A 22,852-nucleotide genomic window follows, 5' to 3' on the forward strand; every position below is an offset into this window, starting at 1 on the left:
AGTTAGAGAGATTAAATGTACCATACATTTAAAATATGATCATCTGAAAATACCTATTTTTTGAGAGCAGACTGGGTTTCTCTTATTTCTGTGGTATTGTCTAGTATGTCAAAGCGCAGGAATGGCCCTCTAAGGCCTTGAAGTCCTCTTTCTCACATAAACAACACAAAAAGCCAAATTCCACCCTCTGCGTTACCCCTGTAAGATCATGAGACCACAGTCACTGGTCACACAGCCACAACTGAATGAAGGATTTGTTTCATTTACTTCAACTGAAAAACAGGGCGATCCACTTGCAAAGGAAACATTAAGTCCCCTATGTGCAATTTAATGCACAGAATATTTAAAACTTTCCTTGTCTTCCTTCTGGAGAGCCCAGCACACTCACAGACTTGGACAGCTCTCACTCACCCACTAAGTTTTTCTATTTTGTCACATGGAGTTGGCAAACCGTGCTTGATCAAACTAAATGACGACAGAAGAGAAGCTGAAGACACGGAGGCTTTGGGCATCCCTTCTAAACACACGCTAGTGGGATAGCCAAGATGTAGATGCCATACAGACACAGCTTCCTTCTTCCCTGCTCCTAAGCATCTACTGCACTAATTCATTTACTTGCAAACAGAATGGGGATGGAGGAAGCAGAACATTCATTTCCTCCATCCTACACGTAAAAAACCCGCCAGCTGAACAGACTAAAGCTGAAAACCCACAAATTCCTATGCTTGGCACTGCCCAAGTACAAAGGCCATCTCTGGCTGGCACTGTGACCTTCCTGCTATGAGAACAAACAGTCCACAAAAATGTGGGCAGATTTTTTTCTTTGGAACAATGGCACGGCAACAGGCTGGTGTGTATGGAAAGTCTTACATCTGAAACATCCTCTTCACTCTCCACAATGCCAGTGGGACCACATAACTTTGCTGAAAAACAGGTATCACATGGTGATTTGGTAGTTGTCAGCAACGAGCCAAATCTCTTCCAAGACTTCACACTTAAAATAGGAAAAGATGCCTTGCCAAAATTGGCTTTTTCTACAGTAAAACCAGACAGAAACCTGAAATACTCTGTTCACATGAATCACTCATACATATTCTATACATGGCAGTATGTTTCAAGAGTTGTCCCCTCTTTTTCAGGACCACCTCAGTGCTGAAGCTTCTATTTTCAAAAATCTCTGTTCCCTTCCATTGCAGGTGCAATAACCCTGGCACAGCTGACTCCAGCCTCCACCCTTTTAAGGAATAAAGTGGGGAGGTGTGGGTATGAGTGTGGGGGGGTGGAAAATCCCATAAAATATTAAGAGTCAAGTTTCAGACAGTCGAGCAGAGCCATAAAAGATTTCAGGACATCTCATATCATGTATATGGAAACTTTCTCTCCGCCCCATCCTGCCTGCTTTGTTGTGTGGTGTTTACTGGATGCCTGCTCGTCTTCATCCTACAGGTTGTTACGTTTCTTGGACATTCAGTGAAAACAGCTGATGATGAACCACTGTTTTATCCTGAGATAAAAAGCACAAGTAGCTATTAACTCTCTCTATAAACAAAAAATTACACAACTCATTCCCTGCCTGCCTAGAGGCTAACAGTCTTACTAGGTCAGTCATCCTGCACTAAGATGTTAAAATCTAAAATACTGAGATCTGGTTTTAATTCTCTGTACTCTGACTTCCTAAGCTGCTGGGCTGGGCACATTTCAGAGACAGATGGTTCTTTAGGGTTCATGTACTTAAAAGAGTTCACAGACGGAAGTAAAAAAAATAAAGAAATCAAGTGCTGTCAGTTGCAACAGCCCTTTACATGCAGAGTACCTTTCCGATGCATAAACCTCTGATAAATGTGCTCTTCAGAACCAAAGGCTAGAGAACAAAGTCCCAAAGGAGCTTTACTGCAGCTCCTTATTTTGTCAACTGTCTCAGCAAGGACACACTTCTCTGAACAAAAAGGATTTTTTTTTTTGCCCCCCCCCCCCTCCCCGGACAGTTAAGAGCTCTGGGTAGAAAAGCATCCATCTTTGGCAAGTATCTTAATTACTACGAAAGACACAGGGAAGACAGAGCATCTGACAATGTATTTCTGATATAAAATTTTTGGCACCAATACCTAAAATAGACCTTTTTACCCTTTTTTTTTTTTTTTTTAAATAAATAGGCTGATCCAATTTTCAACTGGATGAGGAGAAGCTCCCTGGTTTGCTAATATAGCGCAGAAGTCATCCCATTAATTAAATGTTTTGATAATATATTACTTTTTCATTAGATGTGAATTTTACTGTTACTGATGATGACATTTAAGGCATATCAGAATTGTATTTACCAGGACTGAGTTCCTGGTCATGCCTCAACTTAGTCTTTGAATGTCTTCAGAGAATTTTGCACATGAAGCCAAATAGGAGTCTCATCCAGCTCTTCTCTGTATCAGTTGGAGTCTCTCCTAAATCATTAATTCAAGTCAGAGTTCAAAACAGTGATCAGGAATAAGAACACATTTGCATTCTCTGGCTGGCTGTGTGTATGAGAAGAATTCCCTTTCTTCTAAGAAAGATCATGCAGAAATCAGAGTTGGAAAATAGACATGGAAGTATAAGACAGCTCACAGTGCAAAAACTCCTGCACTGATTTTCAGGAAGAGTATCTGTTGTAGAGAGAAGTTACTCCTAATCTTCTCTTTCACATAGTTATTTACCGTTTGTTGAGCATTTCCCACCTGTTCACTGCTGTGGAAAGCTTTCCTTTGCTTCTCCACTGGTCTCTGGCACTGCCCTCTTTTGAGTTTAACACTATTTTTCTCATTTTTACAGACAATTGACTTTATCTACAGCATCCGGATTTTGTGGCTGTGTCTACAAACTCTGCTTGGTAACAGAAAGCTTTGCAGTTGGACAGAAAACGGCATATGCTGAAACCATCATTGCAAGACAACATATTATTTGAAGGTTCCGTGAGACAGTTTCCCCAATCCAAATCTCTGCCTGTGTAACATGGAGTGATGTTTCCATAATATTCATGAATCACAGTCAATTGACACACAATGGTCTTTTCTTCTACAAAGGTACCTATCAGCTCAACTTTTGCTGTGGTCAGTCACCATTTCCATCATAAAGTTCTACTTTTTTTGTACTTATAAAATACGGCAATAAAATATCATGCCAAGATTAAACTTGGCATACAAGTTCTGTCCAGGAGTAACCTCAATTAATCTTTTTCAGCTAGCAAGTAAATTGACTTAGTCATTTTTAAATCACTTGAAAATGAAAGCTGTGGAGGTTCTGGTTCTCATCATTTTCTTGCAGTCACAGGTCCGCAGTTTCAGCACCCCTTAACTACTCAGCTAAAACAGTTTGCAAGGACTCCTCCTGATCCTGAATGTCCCGAGGAGGCTTTGTGCCATGGATGGGATTACATATGCTGCTCCCTGTCTCTCCTTAGCTATAGAAAGTGAGGCTGAAGGAAGATGTTATAGCTGGATTACGATGTGCTGTGCTGCTTGGAGCTCAGAATTGAACATAATAAACTTGGGTGTTTCCCATTTGCACTGGAGATGCTGGCTGCAGGAACAGGGACCTCACAGCCTTGACAAGCATATCTCAGACACATCATGGAATCACTTGGAGTATTTCCAGGCAACCATACACAGGTATCTATATTCCTCATTCTACTCTTTCATGAACTGCTTATGGAGAATTAGACTGGTAGAAATCAGCCTGGCAAAGTGTTCTGCAACACTATATTTTAACAGACGGACAGTCTACTACAATACTTGCTGAGTCATTTTTTGGAGAGTAAATGTAGCAGAGGTATTCTTCAAAAGCTGTTTTTCTTTGCACTTAAATCTAAGTTCTGTCTGTTCTCTGCGCCATCAGAGATTTGTTGTCTGCAGCTGTTTAGAGGCTCTCGCTTGCATTAGGATTCCTCCGTGCTGTGTGTTAGTCAGCCCTTCACAACTTCCAACTCTGAACCTGCATCTGAACTCAACATCCATCAAGTTTCATCAGTGCATCCTAAGGGCAAAGAGGTCTTTGCTAATGGATCCTACTGTGGGATCTGATCTTCATCCATATTTGAAGTGATTTGTTTTCCTATCTGCAGATTTCCAAGAAGAAAGACGGAAAATAAATTATTACTCTGCATATCTGCCCCATTCTGATTAATCATGCCCATGACGCATGTAAAGACTTCTTGGGAGCACTATTTGTTGCTATCATCAAGTCTCGGCTGCTGTCTTTTCTAGAGCATTTCAAACCATACATATACTTCACAGTTCAGCTTTCCTATTGCTACAATGTGTTAGCAATTAATGTACAATAAACAACCAGACAATTGTTCCATTTCCAGGGAATAAAATCTCCAAGGATATAAAATGGAATAGAAACTATCCATCCTTCCCCATATCCTGAGAGTTAAAAATAGAGCAAGCAGTTAAATCCCCAAACACACTACGTGGTTTAGGCCATAGTTAAACAGCCACTTCAATTTGGCATATGCTTTTACTGCTCCTCAAGTCCTGTCCTCTCCTTACCCTTAACTATTCACTCCCTGCTTCTCTTTGGTATTAGCACAAAGAGTTCAAGCAACCCTATAATAAAGCGGGCCAAAGAGCTGTCTCTACCAAAAACAAGGGGTTTTGGCTTAACTTCGCTTTCGGCTGGGTCAGCCCCCTTGACGTGACTCATTGTAGTACCACATAAATGCCAAAGGAGGAGAGGGTGAGATGAGGTGAGGATTGCAGAAGCTGGTGTGACTGCCAAAGAAACGCTCATGCAACCACAGCCCCAGTCCCAGTCTTATTCCTGGGGGCAGAAGTGTGAGAGGGAGCCTGCTTTCTCCACCGGCTTGTTCTCTGTCACTCCCCTTTGGCAGTGGCAGCCTCCCAAGTTCTCGGGGTCTGGAGCAGCTCGTCTGGGTAGCAGGATTGCCAGGAGGTGCTGGGAAAACCCCAGCAATGTAGCACTAATGATCAGCGCTTGTAACAGGACAAACAAATATAACCAAAGGACATTGCTCTGATCTGATGCAAGTCAAGTGAAGTTTCTCCTTTGTCAAGATGCTGTCGTTGCTTCCCCAGTTCAAGGGCTGAAGGAGAAGGTTATAGGGTTGAGAAAATGGACCCTGAGAAGATGAGGAAGAGAGCAACATTAAAAATCATAACATATCATTACACTTTCACCTGCAAATCTCTTCTTTTCACTAAGCAGATCCTGTGCTCAACAGCCAGAGGTCACTAAAAGATGAGGATTTTCCTGCTGCCTGCAGTGAACTTCACTTTGAGCAGGAAAAATGTCAAATGCAGCTGGCTGGCTTGCGGTTTGCATCTCTTTCAAGCTCTGCATTGCCCTTTGTTCTGCATAAAACATAACTTTGGAAAGCCAAGAGAGACTTGGGGGCTACCCAAATGGTTTGATTTGACTCAAAGGAAGTGCATTTGCCTACTTGACTTCTTTTAAAACGTCACTAAGGCACTCATTATTTCTGTTCACTGCAATATTTTGTTTTATTCCTACCTGTTACAAAGCTGCTACTCTCAATATGGCTTGTGTTACATGAAGGAAAGTGTAACTGGTTGAACAGACTCTAGAAACACCTTGCTCCCAGAAAGGTATCTCAAAGGAACGAGAGTGATGCTGCTGAAGTCCTGCTGCATGCTGTTTATAAGCAAATTGATGCTGGACTGACAGTCCTTATAGAAGACTGCTTCTCTTATTTAATGGTACCTTACAGGGTCAATGAAATGCAAATTTAATATAACAAATCTAGAGCTTTCTGTCTATCTATATGCTCCACAGACTGACAAAACTACTAGTATACTAACTAAATGTACTTCACCAGTCACATCTTTAGAACAAAACTACTGAAAAAGCAGGACTATATTATGATGTCACTTGCTTTACACTAATTTTATTAAAAAGCTAGAAAAATGCAGCAGACACCTTAAAAATCTGTTCTATGATGATCTTATGAGAGATGATGTACATACAACTCCATGTCTATGCTTGATTCAGAAGCAGACTGATGATTGTGTTTACGGCTTGCGAGACGTTCAGCTGGCCAAAAAATTGCACTGTACATGTAACCACAATAACTTTGTAAAGGAAAACTCACACAATGTGCCCCATATAGTTAGGGCCAATTACGCACTGTTTCTACTTGCACTTGCTTGGAACAGTTGTAACTATACACACTCTCCAGTCCCTAAAAAGCACCTTTCTACATCCAGCCTGCCTCTGCAGCTTCAGGAGTGTAGCTAAGCAGGCTACCATGGCTCTGAACAGGCTGATGCTTTCCGCGCACTGGGAAAATGTGCAGCTGTCCATGTACAGAAGATTTACGGGCCTTCTGTGTCAATCTGACAACTCCAAAAGACTCAGGCAGGGAAAAGATTTAGCCCTATAAATACTATTATTTGAACTTCTCTTTCCACTGGCTACAGATTAATTCAGTGTAAAAGAAAAGCACATAGTTAAAACTGGAAAAAATACAGAGTTGGGTTTTCAGAAGTGCTCTGAATTTGTCTAGACCTGCTCTAGTTTGAGCAGGTTAAGCCCCATAACGGAGCACTTTTGGAAGTCAAAACGTGAATGTTCACTGAGGCTCTGGAGTAATTGCTTCTTGGAGCAAGATGGTACGTACGTTAAAATGTATTACATGCTACATAATAAAAACAGAGGTTGTGCTCTTTTGCAAGTCTCGTGGTATGAAACTCAGCTGTTTTGCTCTGCACAGGTTCCCCTGTTCACCTGGTTTCGATCCATCTGGATTTTCACCACAGAACTTTGCTTTGAGTTTCCAATTTGAAGACACGAAAGCTCTGCCAAAACCACATCACATTCAAACCACAGGAAATCATGAATTTGGCACTGTTTTGACATGGAAGCTGTAAACAGTGTGCAGATTCACTCAAAACTGGATCGCTGTCCTTTGAGTTATGAAACACAAAAAAACTTCCAGCAAACCAGGTCAGAATTCTGAATTACTAAAGCAAGGAGAAATTATGTGACTTTTCCATGGATCGGGATTTTGTTATAAATACCTTCCCCTAGCTTTTTTCCTTTAGCTATAAACATACTATGTGGAAGAATAAAGAGAGAAGTTGGGTTTCCTCCTTTCCAAGTTTGAGTTAAAACAGGATTTAGCTCATTCTCATAGCTCTAGCATACAGGTATCCTATTAAAGACAAGGGTAGTTCCCTATTGGCAGTCTTAGGCATGAATAACTGTAAAAGCCAGAGTTATACTGAAGATATGAATATGGTTTAGTTCTACATGCAAAATGATAGGTAGTCAACTTACAGCTAACTTACACCCCTGCTACAGGAGCAAGCCTCCCATTTAAAATCCACTAGATTTTCAGCTGCCAAACACTGGATTTTTTCCCCAGGATTCCCGTTAGCAAACCGCAAGGAACTTTTATGAAAATGGAAAAGTCTAAAGTATGCTTTTTGCCTTCAAAATAAACACTGCCCTAAAGAAACACATATTTGTAAAGAAGTCACAAGTTCATTGAGGATGAAAGGAAAACAATCTAGATTTCCAGACCAAGCCTGAAAACAATCCAGATTCCAAACTTACCCAAGCCAGAAGTTTGAATGCAGAGCTACGTGAAGGTGGTTTGACTGAAGACAAACAAATACAAAGCAAAATGTAGTCATGCAAAACAAGATTTATATTACTACCCTGCCTGCAAGAAAATGCAGTTTAATCTTGCTGAATTTCATTTTTACCAGATTTTTAAACCAGGCATTTTGAATGCCAGGAAAACTCTGCAGGGATCCATAACACACAGAACCATACATCAGACATATCTGACCTGTCATAGAGTTTTCGGATGTACATAGTTGCTCTCGCAGCTTTTCCACATCGTCTGGATGAACCTGTTCGTACAAAGTGCTGCCAAACCATTCAGACTGTGGCTGGTTCAGCACGGGAGTCACAGAGTCTGATACGTAGATCACTCTTCCCGTCTCAGCTGCAACTACAAACAGGAACCCATCTGCAGCCTCCAGGATAAGATGTTTCAGTTCCTTCCGAAGAAAGGATTTGATTAGAATGCCAGCAAGAAAAGGGAATTAAATAACACATCTGTCACTGCCAAAGAATATTGTTTTCTTGTGATCTTAGTAGCTGATCACAACCTAGGCGGAAATTTTCGCTGTAGTATTGATGTAACAACACAACCAAACTTGCAGCAAGCCATAAATTGCTGATCTTAATAACAAACTTTGTTTTCCCTTATTGCCTTTCATCTGGTGATCTCAATGCACTTTAGGAAAATTGTTACTAAAACTCACTGCATATTGTGTGATAGGCATCTAACATTAAAAAAATAAAAAGTTATTTCAGAGCACAAACAGAGGAAATGAACAGCTATAACTCATATGGCAAACTCATCCCTTAATTAAACGTCCTGAATAATTTAATTGGAAAGAAACCAACAAGTCTTTCTGGTTTGTTTTTTTTTCTTTTTCCCCTCAGGATGAGCTCTGTTTGTAAATTAAACAGCCACTGGATAAAAGGCAGAAAGTGTAATGGGAACAAGAACAGGAATCCCCAGCCTCCCCTCCCATTAGGGGGCCCCAGCCACTACACAAGAAGGTTGTATCGCTTCTTGCTTTCCTTTTCCAGCCTGTGAATATGAAGCCTCAGCGATCCAAAGGGTCTGGAACACCCCTGTCTTTGGCCTTTTCTTTACATGGTCCCCTGCTCATCATCCTGGGTACTTCTGTCCTGAGACACCCACACATCCGCCTGAGATGCAGCACCCAGAGCCCTGACCCCACCTGGGGACTGGAAGGGGGACCGTAGGCCTTTAAAGCAAGGTATTTCTGTCCCTCGCTTTCAGACACTGGGTCTAGACACCCAATACCTTGAATTGCACATGCAAACAGGTGTTTGTATGCATCACACAGAAACGCTACCCTTGCTTAACAGAGCTTGAAAACCTCTCACGGGAAAGGATGACAACTACCACTCCAACTCCTGGGAAACAAGCTCAAACAGCCTTTGCTTGGTGGCTCCAGTGACCACCAGAGCTTGTTAACGTACTGCATCTGGAACTCAGAGAGCTTTGGACAATCTCAGTCCCATTCCAGGTTAGATAGCTCAGCACAGCTAGTGTGCAAGTGGCAGATATTAGGTGATAAGGTAAGGATCACAATCTTGTAAATTCTACTAAAGAAACAGATAACTCATCTCAAGAAACACTTAACAGATCGTCAACTTCTGCTGCTTTGTTGTAGAGAAAGCGTATCAATTCTGAACCACTTACTAAATAAAAAACCTCATTGCATAGCTTGCTGCACTATACAGAAGATAATAAGATCTGGTTTGCATACATTATTAACAAAGATGAACTCTGTCATTCTGCAAGGTTCAAAAAAACCCAAGAAGTTGCAATGAGAAGTGACCCTACCAACTACCAGCTGAATGGCACAGTCCCTCCAGAAACACACTTCAGGAAAGCCAGAAGTAGAGACGTGAACACTGAGAGGTCAGCAGCAGCTGCTGTTTCTCTAATAGAAAGAAGTATTGCCTCTAGCCATAACTTACATGTGTAAGTGCTTAAATCATTCCGACCACAAAAATGCACATTACACCCATAGCACTCTGAAAACAATGAAGGTGGCAGGAATTTTCAGTGTGCTCAGTTAAACAGTTTTCCTTTGACCACTGGGTGCATCTTCCTTCTTCCATCAAAAATGTAACCAAGGAAGTACCTCAGCCAGTACAGATGGGATTCATCTCTGCCTAGTTCAGCTGCCGGGAACTTAGGCATTAAGATTAAACAATGTTTTTAACCTTCCTCTAAATCCAGGAGGAAGAGGCAGGTCTTTCCCCATTCATTTTTATCTATTTTAGAGAATCTTTGTTAGGATGGGAAGAACCCAGTTCTGGACGTGAAAACTCCTTTCCAGTGACAAGAGGCAGCAAGTGACTTGCTTTTCAGACAGACAGACCTCAATGACAAAAACACCCATTTCGCTGCTTCAGAGAGAAAGATTTGTCATATAGTTAAGATCCAGTCCAAACAGTCACAAAAAATTGTCTGTATTCACATCTTGGATATGTAGCTTGTACCAGTTACTACACAACAGCCAAGGATCAAGCTGAGACTCTACTTCTCTTAGCATTTCCTCACATCTTTTAAGATCACAAACCAGAGAAGAGAGACATTTGCAAAAAATCTACCTGTTCTGTAAGAAACGAAGGCTTGTAAGCTCCATCAGTAGATTTGTTTCCAGTGCCTCTCATTGATTTCATGTGTGAAACGGCCATCCGAAGAATTGTCAACTTGTCAGGCTTACGAGCCAACGCGCTACAAGTGGGCACCATATCAGACAGTTCAGTGATGTACTGTGTCATCTTATTTCTCCTGCGTCTCTCAATTTCACTATGATTCTCCCTGAACATTTAAAGAAACACCAAACCAACAGAAAAGCAGACATGATCAGTGTAAGAATTTCAATTGGAGGTAACAAATCATAATACTTCACACTTGTTTTGCTGTTTTCACCCCAGGAAAGCAAAGTGCTTTACAAAGCTAAGCACTATTATCCCTCGGTTTATAGACAGAAAATCCAGGCCACAGAAGGATAAATATGATTTGCCCACAGCTGTGAAAAGAACCCATATTTCTAGCTATTGGCTTGTGGCCTTAATCTCTTAACCAGTTTAATCTCCTTTGGTTTAAGGACAAAAAATGAAGTAGAAAGATGTGAGGAACTGAAAACTGCCAACTCCAGCCAAACTCCCAAATTTGCTGTGATGCATCTCACAGCTTCCAGTCCTTGCTCAAGGTGTTGGATCTGCTTATAAAAGGTCTCTTTTAGAGGAAATCTCTCACTAACAGCTGGATCAAGTCAGCAGTAAGTGTCAGCGCTGACTTACAAAAAACCCCACTCAGTGACAACACAGCTCTCCAGTCCTGTAATGCTGTGTGGAACGTCCCACATCACTGTAGGGAGACACTGCACACCTACAGGATCAGACTGCAGGACTGAGGCCATATATGGTATAACCATATATACAAAAAAACCCCCAGTAAATAAATAAAATGAGTACGAAAGACAGCAAGTAAACATCTCGCTTGTCAGGCATAGATCAGAATTTATGTTCGAGAACAATCTAGCACAGCAGGGAAATAACAATGACAAGTACTTGACGCTGCCCCACTTTGGGCTGAGCTCTAATGTTCTCATCCTTTATAGCAAACATATGACTGAGTTGGTGAGTCAGATTTGAGAATTCTCAGAACGGACAGTCACCAAAATCTTTCAGAACTGAAGATCTGGGAGTTCAGTTTTCCCATACTGTAAATCACCATTGCTTGATCACTATTAAGGAATTACACCAATATATACATCTGAAATGGTCCAAATGGACCTAGAATGCTTCAGTGCCTAGCACTTATTTTTCCCATACTGTACCTGTCAGGTGGCAGCTAAATACAAGTACACGACAGGTACGTGATGCTTCAGATGTCAAAGCAGCATCTTCCACTGATTTCAATGAGCTGTGCATGGCATTTTCTTGTGGGATCGCTGGCTGATCCAACAAGATGTGAAAGGTGATCACTCGGAAAGTCCACCAGCATTGACTGGTATGATAACACAACATTAAAAGAAACTGCAACATTCTTTGGAGCTGACTGTTACAGACTGATCATGAAAGTAGAAGCTAGGCTTGGCACACTTTTTGGCTACTTTTAACAATGGAGCCTTTTCTTAAACTGCAGGAAAGAATCCGAGTTGTAGTTGTATGTTGCTTCTTGAAACGGAGGAATGCACAGGCTTGCCCTCCTTTACAACGTGTATCCTGCCCCTGCACATATAGGTGTTATATGCATGAGGCATTGTCTCCAAAAATACCACTTGTTAAGGCTGCATGCAGAGTTATTATTTCTGCTCATGCCTATGCTTACTATCTGATATTCAGGAAATCCAGCTATGGGTCCCTGCAATGATAGCTCATGGTCATTCAGTAAATTACAGCCAGTTCCTTGGTTAAGGTCACTATCTACTTAACTATCTATTACACCGTAATAGTGAACCTTTCCATTTCAAATGGCTGATAAACAGCCTTTGTGTGGGTCTGCACAGATGTAGGAGAGAACAGTGCCTGTGAGAGTGGATCGTATACACATACACAAGCAGAACAGCTTGTGTGACAATGCACATGTACATAACAGCACATGTGTGTACATGCATTTTTACATGATGAAAGCTTGCTCTAAGTTCAGCATTTTCACAGAAATTGTGATCAACAAGAGAGAGAGAGACAAAGAACACATATATTCAACATATATTTTACATTTACAAATACATATTACATTGTCTGCCACTAAAGTATTTTAATACTCCTGAACATTGAAAACAACCATTATAAAGAGTAAACAAAGAGATTGCAAAAATTCCTGAGAAGAAACAGAAGAATACTTAACAGTCCACTTCATTTATGATCATAAAAGCTATAAAGTAATAGTATGTTAATCAACTGGTCACGAAAACATTCAAGCAAACAAAACCCTGAAACCTTCCTGAAACTAGTTCAAATTTAAACCCTTAGAAGAAAAAGAGGGGCTGTGCTCCTCTTCCAGAAGTGTCTGCCCTAGGAACCCTGGCATTCATAAACATGTCTACGGAATGATGTCCTAATTTTGTCATTTCTAACTTTGTTTTTACATGGAAATTTTGGAGGGACGTTACATTTTGCGAGACTGCGGGAGCTGATCCAAACCCACTTAGGTCCAAGGTTAGTATTTCTGATTTCAAGCATTTTTGGAGCAGCCAACCCTCCTGACTTTTGATCAGTCAGAACGGCATCATATAAAATAAAAATGGGGGCAAACCATATTCGATTTTCCTTTTTCCTACCTGGCCATCCTTTCTGTGTCAGCAGTACTTTGATCATCGTCCCACCTAGAAACAAAATAACCAGCTCTCTAAGCTAAGGCACACGTACTGAGATTTTTTGGACACGAACATCCCCCTCTTTTCTCTCAGCAGAAGAGCTCTACAGAACACGCCTACCTTGCAAACTTTTCCTTATCACCAGAGATTTGATCACCATCATACCTAAAAACAAAAGATAGTAAGTAAATCCACAAGGGTTATGCATTGCATGATAGTCAACACACAGCAAAAAGCAAAGAGGTTCACAGCTGCCAACTATTACAAATAACAGCAAGAAAAATGAGGGCATGAGAATGATAAAGCAAAGAAAACGCAGAGTCTGATGAAACTTCCAAGCCATGCCAATTCAAAAGCTTCATTTGTATATTTAAAAAAGTTGGAGACACATTTCAGTGGATTTATGCAAAGACTTTGACATACACTCATTGCTTGGGAAACTTAACAACCAGCACCATTACAGAAAACACCATTGAGCTTTTATCGACAGCAGCCCACAAAATATTCATTGCTGTGTTGGAAGTGAAAGAGCTGTATCTTTTCCAGATTGCAACCACAACTCACTCCATTCAGTAGAGGGCACTGATGGTCTACAGATAACATGGGAGGGCAGAGACACGCACTTAAGTGTAATGCATTATATAAGGACGCCTTCAGAAAAAAACTCTAGTAGGTACAGACACCGCACCGTCTGTTGGGAAGACTGGCAGAAGTCAGTCAGGCAGATGAAAGTGCTGGGTAAATAGAAATGAAATTAAAACTGGCTTAAATCCCTAGAAGTAAACAGGTACCTCATTCCTACCCAAATCAACAGAAGTTAGATGCCCAAACAGGTATGTGCGGTGTATCGGCAGCAACTTTATGGAGGAAATCCAGATCAATGGGACTTTTGCCCTGTGGGATTAAAGCTTCACTGTTTCTGAAGCATTGTCCCAGAGACAGGCAGCAATACGACATTTCACTAAAAAATGACATGCTGCTCCTCCTTTCCCTTTCCTAAAAACATACTAATCATTTGAAATTAGATTTTGCTAGCATAGTTACAAAAAGATGCATTTGTTTGAAAAAGATCTTACTTTTGGAGAAACCAAATTGCTTGTTCCAAAACAGAAAATGTAGGTTTTCAAAAATGCAAAAATAAGGCTAATGGCCTTTCTAGAAGTGAAGAGTATTACTGTCCAAGAATAGTCAAGTGAGATTTTGTATTAGAATTATCCCTTTCCAAAATGATGTAATTTATAACGACAGCCTATGAAGGTCCTATGTATTAGCTAACAAAGTAATACAGCATAATTAAGCATCTTTTCTCTTCTAAAAAACTAATAATGAACTTTTCCTTTTTTCCTTCTCAAATGAATTAAAACTAATTTTAAGTACCCCAACTGTGCAAGTTCCTCTATGAGGTTTCCTATTTTCCTGCCTCATTAAGACTCATTCAAACGCTGAAGACAAAGCTTAAGCGAGACTTGAGCTGTATTTCTTTCTATGTTGTGTTTAACACCAGCACCCTCAAAACATTCAAGTGAAAACGCCACTTTATTCCACTTGACTCTGCCCAGAGAACAGACTGAGCCCAAAAAATTTTAAACAAAAAGACAGATTCAATGAGGAATGGCCACATGCCGTTATGTAAGAAGTACATGCATACTCCATGTGATGATGAGATGCCATGCAGAGATACCTGAGCTGGCTTGGAAGTCCCTGAGAAGCAAGGTGTGTTAACTCACGTGGAGTACCGTACTAACACCACTACCTCCTGTGCTCCCACTAGCTTGGGGCTTGTCTACTCATCCTTGTCTGGTTGGCGGGGCTGAAGATGTTATTGTCTCCAACTACTGTTTTCTCCCTTCCAGTCTCCCAGCTGACCTCTCTGCGTGCATGCTTCTTCAGGCACTTCAGTCAAAGCCAGCTGGGTTAGCTTAAACATTTAAACAGCATTTCTTTGCTAACCAAATAATTTTGACTGAGACAAGCCAGGAATCAGTCACGTGAGCAATTTGGAGAAGGAAAGTCCTAAAAGGAGGGCACAACTAGAAGAAGATGTCTGAACATGGCCCTGGGAGTCTCTGCACTGTTTTTCTGTACTCTCTAAAAGCAGAACAATCTGGGTTTTTTACAGCATTTAAGATTTAAATATCAGATTTTGATCTGACATCTAAAATCAATTGAGTCTAAACACAGCACAGCATACCTCTCCAATAAAAATAATGGAAGTATTGGCTCTCCCCACCACCAAACTTTGAAAGGCTGAAGCCAAGATGGAGAGAGACCAACGCACATGCACCAGTGTGCCTAGAAACCCTGACGCTTATGCAGGCACAAATCAGGTCACATTCTTCACAAATCTTGTTCCCTTAACATGTATCTTCTAGCAAACATTAGGACTAGCCCTCAGATCACCAGTTTTAACACCAGAGACTGGAATATCCTTCCTGTAAATGACATCAGCTAAACAGGGGTGCTGCTGGTCTTGTCCAGTAGGTTATGATATGGTGTTACGACACATCTCCAGCATACTTATCTTTTAGACTGCCTAGGAAGATCTTGTTAAAATCCTACGGTGACAGCTGTGTTTCAACATGGCTGCTGCTATAGAGCTGCAGTTACAATGTGGATAATCAGGAGTTATCTGTACGCCTCAAAGTATCTACCCCTCACTGCAGCTGCTTGGTTTCTAATGAAAAAATGCAAACAGTGTGACCAGAAAAAAAGGAAAAGTGAAAAAATGGCAATGATGCTTTAATGTTTGTTTTTATTTCTAGCCTAGAATATTCCACATTAATTAACATTTATGTTGGCAATTTTTACTCTTCAGTTACACCTAATGGCACACAATGAGCTTTAATCTTAAAAAAACAATCCACACCTCTAGGATCTGTCATATTGTCTTAACAAGCAGTTAACATCTGAAATAAATTCCAAATAAAATTCATTTTCAGTGGCAGAAAGACAACTCAGTAATGTCTAACCAAAGTTAATCTATAGCAGTTGAAATAATAAGCTAAAAATCACAAATTTTCTCATTTGACATAGCTGCAGAGTGAAATTATGACACACATGCTGTCAGCTTTGTAAGCCAATAACTACATTAGGCAGATTTCTGCCAGGATGCCTAATTTGCAGAGGAAGCTGATAAAAACAGTAACTAGAATTTAGGTCAAGTTGTTGGCAAGTTCTTCAGCCATATTCATACCGTCTTTAAAACATCAGTAGTGAGACAGCTGTCTTTCTCCACTGAAAGTCAGTGATTTGGCCAACTCGTTGTAAATGCTCACCTTGAAAATTTGCTGGGTCCCTCCCCATCTTCATCATCGAAGTCCATTCTGTAAAAGCAAGATTTCCAAATCAGTAATCATGACGTTGGCAATGGTGACATGAACATTCAAGGCAGCCGTTCTCAGCTTTGTTTGATTTATATTTTGACTGGAGGTGTTAACGACTGTAGATTCCAGTCTTGCTCATGTTCTCCAGACCCCCTAAAAGTAGCTCATCAGCTACCAGGAACACAAAGAAGACAAGTTTTAAAAAAAAAAAAAAAAAAAAAATAAAAATCACTATTCTTCTCCACAGAAATCTGCACTGTTAAAATTAACAAATAAAAGGAAATATTAAACAAATGCAGTTCTTGTGAGATGGTCAGAAGTAATATCTCTTAGGCCTGATGGAAGTTTACAGAAATCAGTGGGGACTCTATGTTAGAGGACTGAAATTAAGGCTAAAGAAAACAAAGTTCTAAAGCTGTATACATAATAAACGCCAGGCCACTATTTTTGCCCCAGTCTAAAGAAAGCATGTTAGAGGTAGAGCAGAATAAGCTCCCAGCCTTCCTGCTAAGAGGATTATCTACGTCACCACTATTGATTGTAACTGTGGTACATTCTTTATATTTGCCCTATATTACCAATCATTTCACACAAATTACCAGCCAGTCTGCAGATGGCAACTACTTTGTGGTATTCCTGTGGTCATTACTAAAATGACCTATGGGTCTACCGTGCACCTAACTTACCTGGTTTATGTCCCAGACCTTCTTCTTAAGTCAGCGGAAGAGACGAGCTCTTCCTCCGGCCAAATCCCAGCCCTCCAGTTAGGCTCCTGCAGGGAGCCAGTAAAAGCAGGAACCTCCTGCTTCACTTCTTACACAGAGAGACTAGGAAGATTAACTTCCTAAATGAGCCACCTAAATTAGTTTCCTATGTTAGGCAGTGTGATTGTCTCCTTCCCACTGATACTAAATCACTACAAAGTTATGCAATAGTATAATTTCCAAAACATTTTATACATTTTTATACCTTTAAAAAGAGGTGGACAAATATATATCCCAATTATAAGGGGGTGACTGCCATTAAGGTAGACTAAGAACCAAGCTGATAGAAAATTATCATATACAATTATTGTATTAGTGTATTTATTTTAATAAGAAAATACATTAGTATGATATACAGACCTTGATCAGTCACTTAAATGTAATTTGTGTAGATAGGAAATCATAGTTTTGTTTTGCAAACAATTTTGTCGGGTTTCTTTAACACTTTACGCTTTCTAACATTTCAGTGTAATAAAACTTTATACAATTACAGATTCCATGTCTCTAACACTCCATATTAACAACAGATATAAGTCATATTAAAGGCAAAAACCCTGCAAAGTGACAATAATATTTATCTCAGTATTAAAAGAAACCCCTACCAATTAAAAATTAAGATTTGTATGTTCAAAGTGTGGGAACAATGATGTAAAAACGCTCTCTAAAACTACATCAGCACAGAGAAGCACGAGTACCAGTCAGGCAATGCTGCCTTGCTTCCTAACTCTGGTAACCAGGACAGAGTGGTCCATAAAAGATGTGTCTGAGTCACAGCGATCTACGTACTATCAGGACAAGGGCAGCAAATAAGCACAGCAATTGGAAACGGTATTAGAAAAGTCACAATAATATTTTCCAGATGGTAACAGTGATTATTCATCTCTGGAGGAAACAGAGAGAAAACCATTTTCCCCAAAGAGTCTTAAGAAAAGATGTGTATTTAATTTGGTTAAGTTCGATGCAATCATCATTTTCACTAGGAATTACATTTTTGCTCACCTAATTATCACCAAATCCGGTGTCAAAGCCAGGGACCTCTCAGCTGCCTCGCGCAGAACAACACCGACCTCCAGCGGCCAGCGCCCTGGCTCCTGCCAGCGGGCCTGCAGCCAAGGCAGCACCCAGCCGAGGCACTCCTCCCTGTCCCCCCAAATGTGGCCTTCAGCGCTGGCACCAGCAGCCCCAACTTCCCCGGACCTGCTGCATACACAATACTCCCAGCAAGTTAACCTTTACGCATTATCATCGAGCCGAAGGTCTCCTCTTACCTACCTGCTTCTTCCTCACATATAATAACGTGCCTGTAGGTGACATATTCCAGAACAAACTTCCGAGTTATTTCAATTGCAATGTTTCTACCTACACCGAAAATGTGAAAGTCGACGTTACAGGAGAGCTGTTTGTTTACAAGCGGAGGGCGCACTCAGGCCAGCACTGGGCGGGCTCCACCTGAAACCACTCACAAAAGCATCACGTCAGGCGTATCCTGCACTGGTTTCACTGGCAACCGAAACACAACTGAGAGAAACCTCTAGTTTCAAGCTCGGGGGAAAAGGGCTGCAGAAAATATAAACGCCTATGGGAAAAGTCTTTTCTCCAGGGATTTAATAAGACACTGCTTTAATTTGGGATGGATTAATTTTGTAACTCCTTTCCTTCCCCTCCAATACACCGAGATCCCATGCTTTGGTAGATTTTCTTAGCTTCCAGCCAAATGCTCCAGCTGAGTGCTAAGAGATGGATTTTCCCCCCAAAATCAAATATTAGCTCATTTAGTCTAGTTTATTATTACTGGAATATAATGCAGTGAATTACAGAGAAGCTGATGACAGTTTAAGGCTTGATCCTGCTGCCCGCGCTGTATACCTACTTCCAAAGGTGGGACTAACACACCTATTTATCCAGAAGGCTGGATATCAGCTTCTCATCTTATAAAATCTTCATGGATTAATATCCATAGGTAATAACTACCACATTTATAGTGGGCTCATCACAGCAGAATCTGAGTGCCTAGGGTGCAATACCAGACTGTAGCAGACTAAATCTTTAAATAATGCCTTTGCTTTGTTAGACCACCTAAAAACCTTGACTTTATTCCAAATGCAAGATTACAAAAAAAATATAAGAAATTGAACATAAAGTTCATGAAAAATGTCAATACTTGTAAAAACGCAACAGCAAATGTATCACTGTCCTATCTTTGTTAATAAACACATTTCCTAATTTCACATTTCACTGCGCAAAATGAAAAAACTCTTTCAAAACCTGAAACAAAATCTCAGATATAAAGTCATTGATTCCAACGTCCTGCCTGAACCACCGTGTCTGCTTTACAGCAAGGCGGAGTGAAAGATAGGGAATCAGTTGTAACCTTTAGCAGAACACAGCAGAACATATAAAAATAATATTCCAACAAACTCCTCATACTCTGACAGATAAGATCTTCTGTTTAGATAGAATATATTGCACATTAGCAAAACAGTAGAAGCAGCCTCCAAGAAGACAAATAACATCATTTCAGAAGTTTCAGAAAGAGTATCTTTCATCTTCATTTAAAATTCCCATTAAAAAGAGACTTTAAAAAAGAGCTGCACTATGCTCTTTTGTTTTGAAGAGACAGCATAAATCTTGTTTTCCTCCTTCACACTGTTCATGTCAATCGTGAAAAGGCCTGATATATGAGGTACTTACAAAAATACATTTTCCTCAAAAGATGTGGGTACCATAAATACTGTGACAAAAATATTTTTAAAAAATTATTTATTTTTAATTAGAAACATTTTCATACAAAAAAACCTCCTCCAACAAGGTGGTCCTGCACAGGTTAAAAAATTGAGATGGGAGAGGATTTGAACACTGCAACAAAATTATTATGTAAAATTCCCAAGACATGTCAAAAGATGGCTTGCCATGATTATACAGCGTGGGAAGGGGGCAGGCAGGAATGATCAGGAGCAGATGCAGCTGAGAGGCAGATGGGGATCTGTACTACAGCCTTTTGTTCAGTACAATATCGGGGGGTACAACTGGGGAGGGAGGCTGGTGGGCTGAGGTCTCTTCCTCCCCAGATCTCCCCAGATCTTACAGTTCTGGGTCAGAGAAAAGACAAGACTATACGCTGAACTGAAACAAACCCAATGCAACTGTAAACCAACCAAGCAAAAAAACCCCACCAACCCTCCCTCCCCAAGTACAGATAACCTAGGAAGGTGAAAAAGCCCCGTATCCTCTAATACAGCAAAGCCTAAAGAAAAACCACGTTAAATAAAGAACTGACTTTACATTAATCTAAGGTAGTCATTGACCACTGCAGTGCATTATCACATGCTGTCACTTTTTTCGATAAAGTACTTGGTGTAATTTATAGAAAGGAAAAATATTTTTCCGAGCTGTCAATGAAGCTGAATGCCTACACGGCAGAAACACCTTCTGGATAGCCAATGAGTTTAAACTAATCTACATTCAAGTCCATACAGCAATTATTCTGCCAGCTTGCCTCAGCAATTATGAGAAAAGAAACAATTTTCAGAGATAACCAAAGCTGGAAAAGATGACTGTGTTCACTAGCTACATTCCTTTATGTCTGACACAAAGCATTCATTTCTAAAATGCCCAAGGATTTAGGTGTACAAAGATGTATCACCAGGACAGTAATGAAAGGACCAAGTGTTAGTTGCAACTTTGTTCAAAGAGAAGCTAGGAGGAATTAGACACAGCAGGCATTCCTTCCCTCAAGGTCTGAATACATACACACTGAACAAAAAAAAAAAAAAAAAAAGCACCCTCAGGTCAGGCTTGGAGAAGGGCTGTTAGTTCAGAGCTATGGTGCACAGATAAAATACCACTGTGGGTATTACAGCAAATCTATACTAATGTACTCACTGAATTTGCACGTTAAAAACATTTTAAATAATTTGATTTTATGTTTCTCCCACCCTCCCCCCACTCCACTTTCTTGCAAATAGATGAGGATATTTAAAATGCAACGGTTAAAACATAGCTTTCAATTAATATCAAGTCAGTATTTAATACAATCAGAAGATTTCACAGTCACCAGCATCAACCCTTGGTAACAGTAATTTGCAAACTGGTATTCGCAGTTGACATGGTTTACGACCAAAAAAGAGATCAACTACCCTGCAATTCAAAAGTACAAAAGCTTATATACGTTATGTAGCAATGAAAAGATGTTAATGCTTTGTTTTCTCTTTTGAGTGCAAGTTTGAAAAGGCTTTTTCATTGAACAGTTTCAAAATAAAAATGTGATGCCTGTCAAAGACAGATTTCAAGAGTTTCTCAGACCAATTTCATACAGTTAGCTCAGCATATTAAGCACACTCAGTGGGGGTAAACCTCCAAATTGTCCTGTCCAAAGGAACCTCCCTCAGAACAACCATCCTGAGTGTTCATGTCACACCAACTTAGCTCCGCGTCCAAGGCGAGGTCCACCTTCTCCCTTCTTAATTCATTCCAGGACTGAGACTCCAGCACTGCTACTTAAGCAGACACCTAAAACTGGCAACGTACGTTGGCAAACAATCCCTAGAGTAGCTCTCACAAGGAATAACGTCTTCTCCTTAGGTGTCCGTCAGTGAAGATTTTACTCACTATCTATCCTGTTAAGCCCTACCACTGTCATATTTAGGGCTAAATAAAAGACTAATCAATCTCTTTTGCAGGCGCTCTCGGATCAGATACCTCTGAGAGAGCATCACCTAAAGACCATTATTTGTGATCAACCTTTGATAAAAACAGGGGTTTTTTGTTAATATACGAGAGTAGTTTTCTGCCCTTCTGCAGCTCTTGCCACACCTTTCTTCTAACACAGAGGATTGGTATGAGTTGCCACAGAGCAATCTCATGTGGAAAAACTATCCCTACACCACACCAACCTCTGAAGTTGGATAAAAAATATTTTCTTCTTTAGCAGAGCCCTCAAGCTAGTGCAAGGGCTGAACGTGATTCAGGCCCTTTCTCCCAGAAGCAGACTATGCTGCATTTCCAGCAAGACCTAGAATATCGTAGACCACAATCTCTGAAGAGTGACTGCTTGTGCTATTTCTATACCTGGGACTATAAAGAAAACATTTTTAACAGAAGGCCTCTATTTGAGATATTCCAAATCCAAACGTCAGATGAAGTTGGGTAAGTCTGCATGTGCAAGTAAAAACACATCTCGCTACCTTTATTCACATGATAAATCCTTTTGAGATTAAACAGATGTAGGCAATATGCGTTCATTACATGTACAACAGCCACGGGATCCAAACTCCGTTTCTGGATGCTTTGCCAAACCTGAAAGTCTTTTGAAGCACGCAAAACAACAAACAGTACACTTATCAGCAAGTTTGATCTTGCAAGAAGAGCAGATACATTGAAGAGAAGAACAAAACATCAGTGACTAATGCCATAATGTAGTTTACATACATAAACATTACGTAATAAACATACACATATAGGTACATTTTCAGTTTTTCAATACCAGTCATTTCCAGTTTCAGACCTGAAAAAAAAAGAAATGGCTTACCCAGAGCGGCGCTTTCCTCCTCTGGAAGGCATGGATCCTGCCATTCTCACTTGTCCACTTGCCATTGGTGCCACCGGCAAGGCCACGGAGCCAGGAATATCTGATGCCATTTCTGTAATGCAGGGATAGGGAAAGAGGGCGGGGGAAAAAAAATCCTTTAATCCATTACCTTCAAGGAAAAACCTGTGATGACAACATTAGAGAAAGGCCCTTTCAAACATAAGCAGAGAAAGCTTTCCTTTTTATTTCTAAGGAAAAGTAAAGCTCTCCTATCAAAGACCAGTAGATTCACAGCTCCCTTAAAAGAAGCCCAGTTCTGTCAATAGTCATTACGAG

General features: G+C 40.4%; 1 protein-coding gene across 1 annotated transcript in view; it reads right to left on the reverse strand.

Moving 5' to 3' along the window:
- Positions 1 to 22,626, reverse strand: part of ARNT2 (aryl hydrocarbon receptor nuclear translocator 2) — a 78,324-nt gene extending 55,698 nt beyond the window's left edge. Inside the window, exons 1-4 of the mRNA XM_050903442.1 lie at positions 22,517 to 22,626; positions 16,178 to 16,225; positions 10,183 to 10,396; positions 7,805 to 8,018 (exon numbers count right to left, since the gene is read on the reverse strand). Of these exons, the coding sequence (XP_050759399.1) occupies positions 7,805 to 8,018; positions 10,183 to 10,396; positions 16,178 to 16,225; positions 22,517 to 22,626 (586 nt within the window). The remainder of the gene's footprint in view (positions 1 to 7,804; positions 8,019 to 10,182; positions 10,397 to 16,177; positions 16,226 to 22,516) is intronic.
- Between the last annotated feature and the right edge of the window lie 226 nt (positions 22,627 to 22,852).

The sequence above is a fragment of the Gymnogyps californianus genome, chromosome 11, assembly GCF_018139145.2.
Source record: "Gymnogyps californianus isolate 813 chromosome 11, ASM1813914v2, whole genome shotgun sequence".
NCBI classification, from domain to species: Eukaryota; Metazoa; Chordata; class Aves; order Accipitriformes; family Cathartidae; genus Gymnogyps; species Gymnogyps californianus.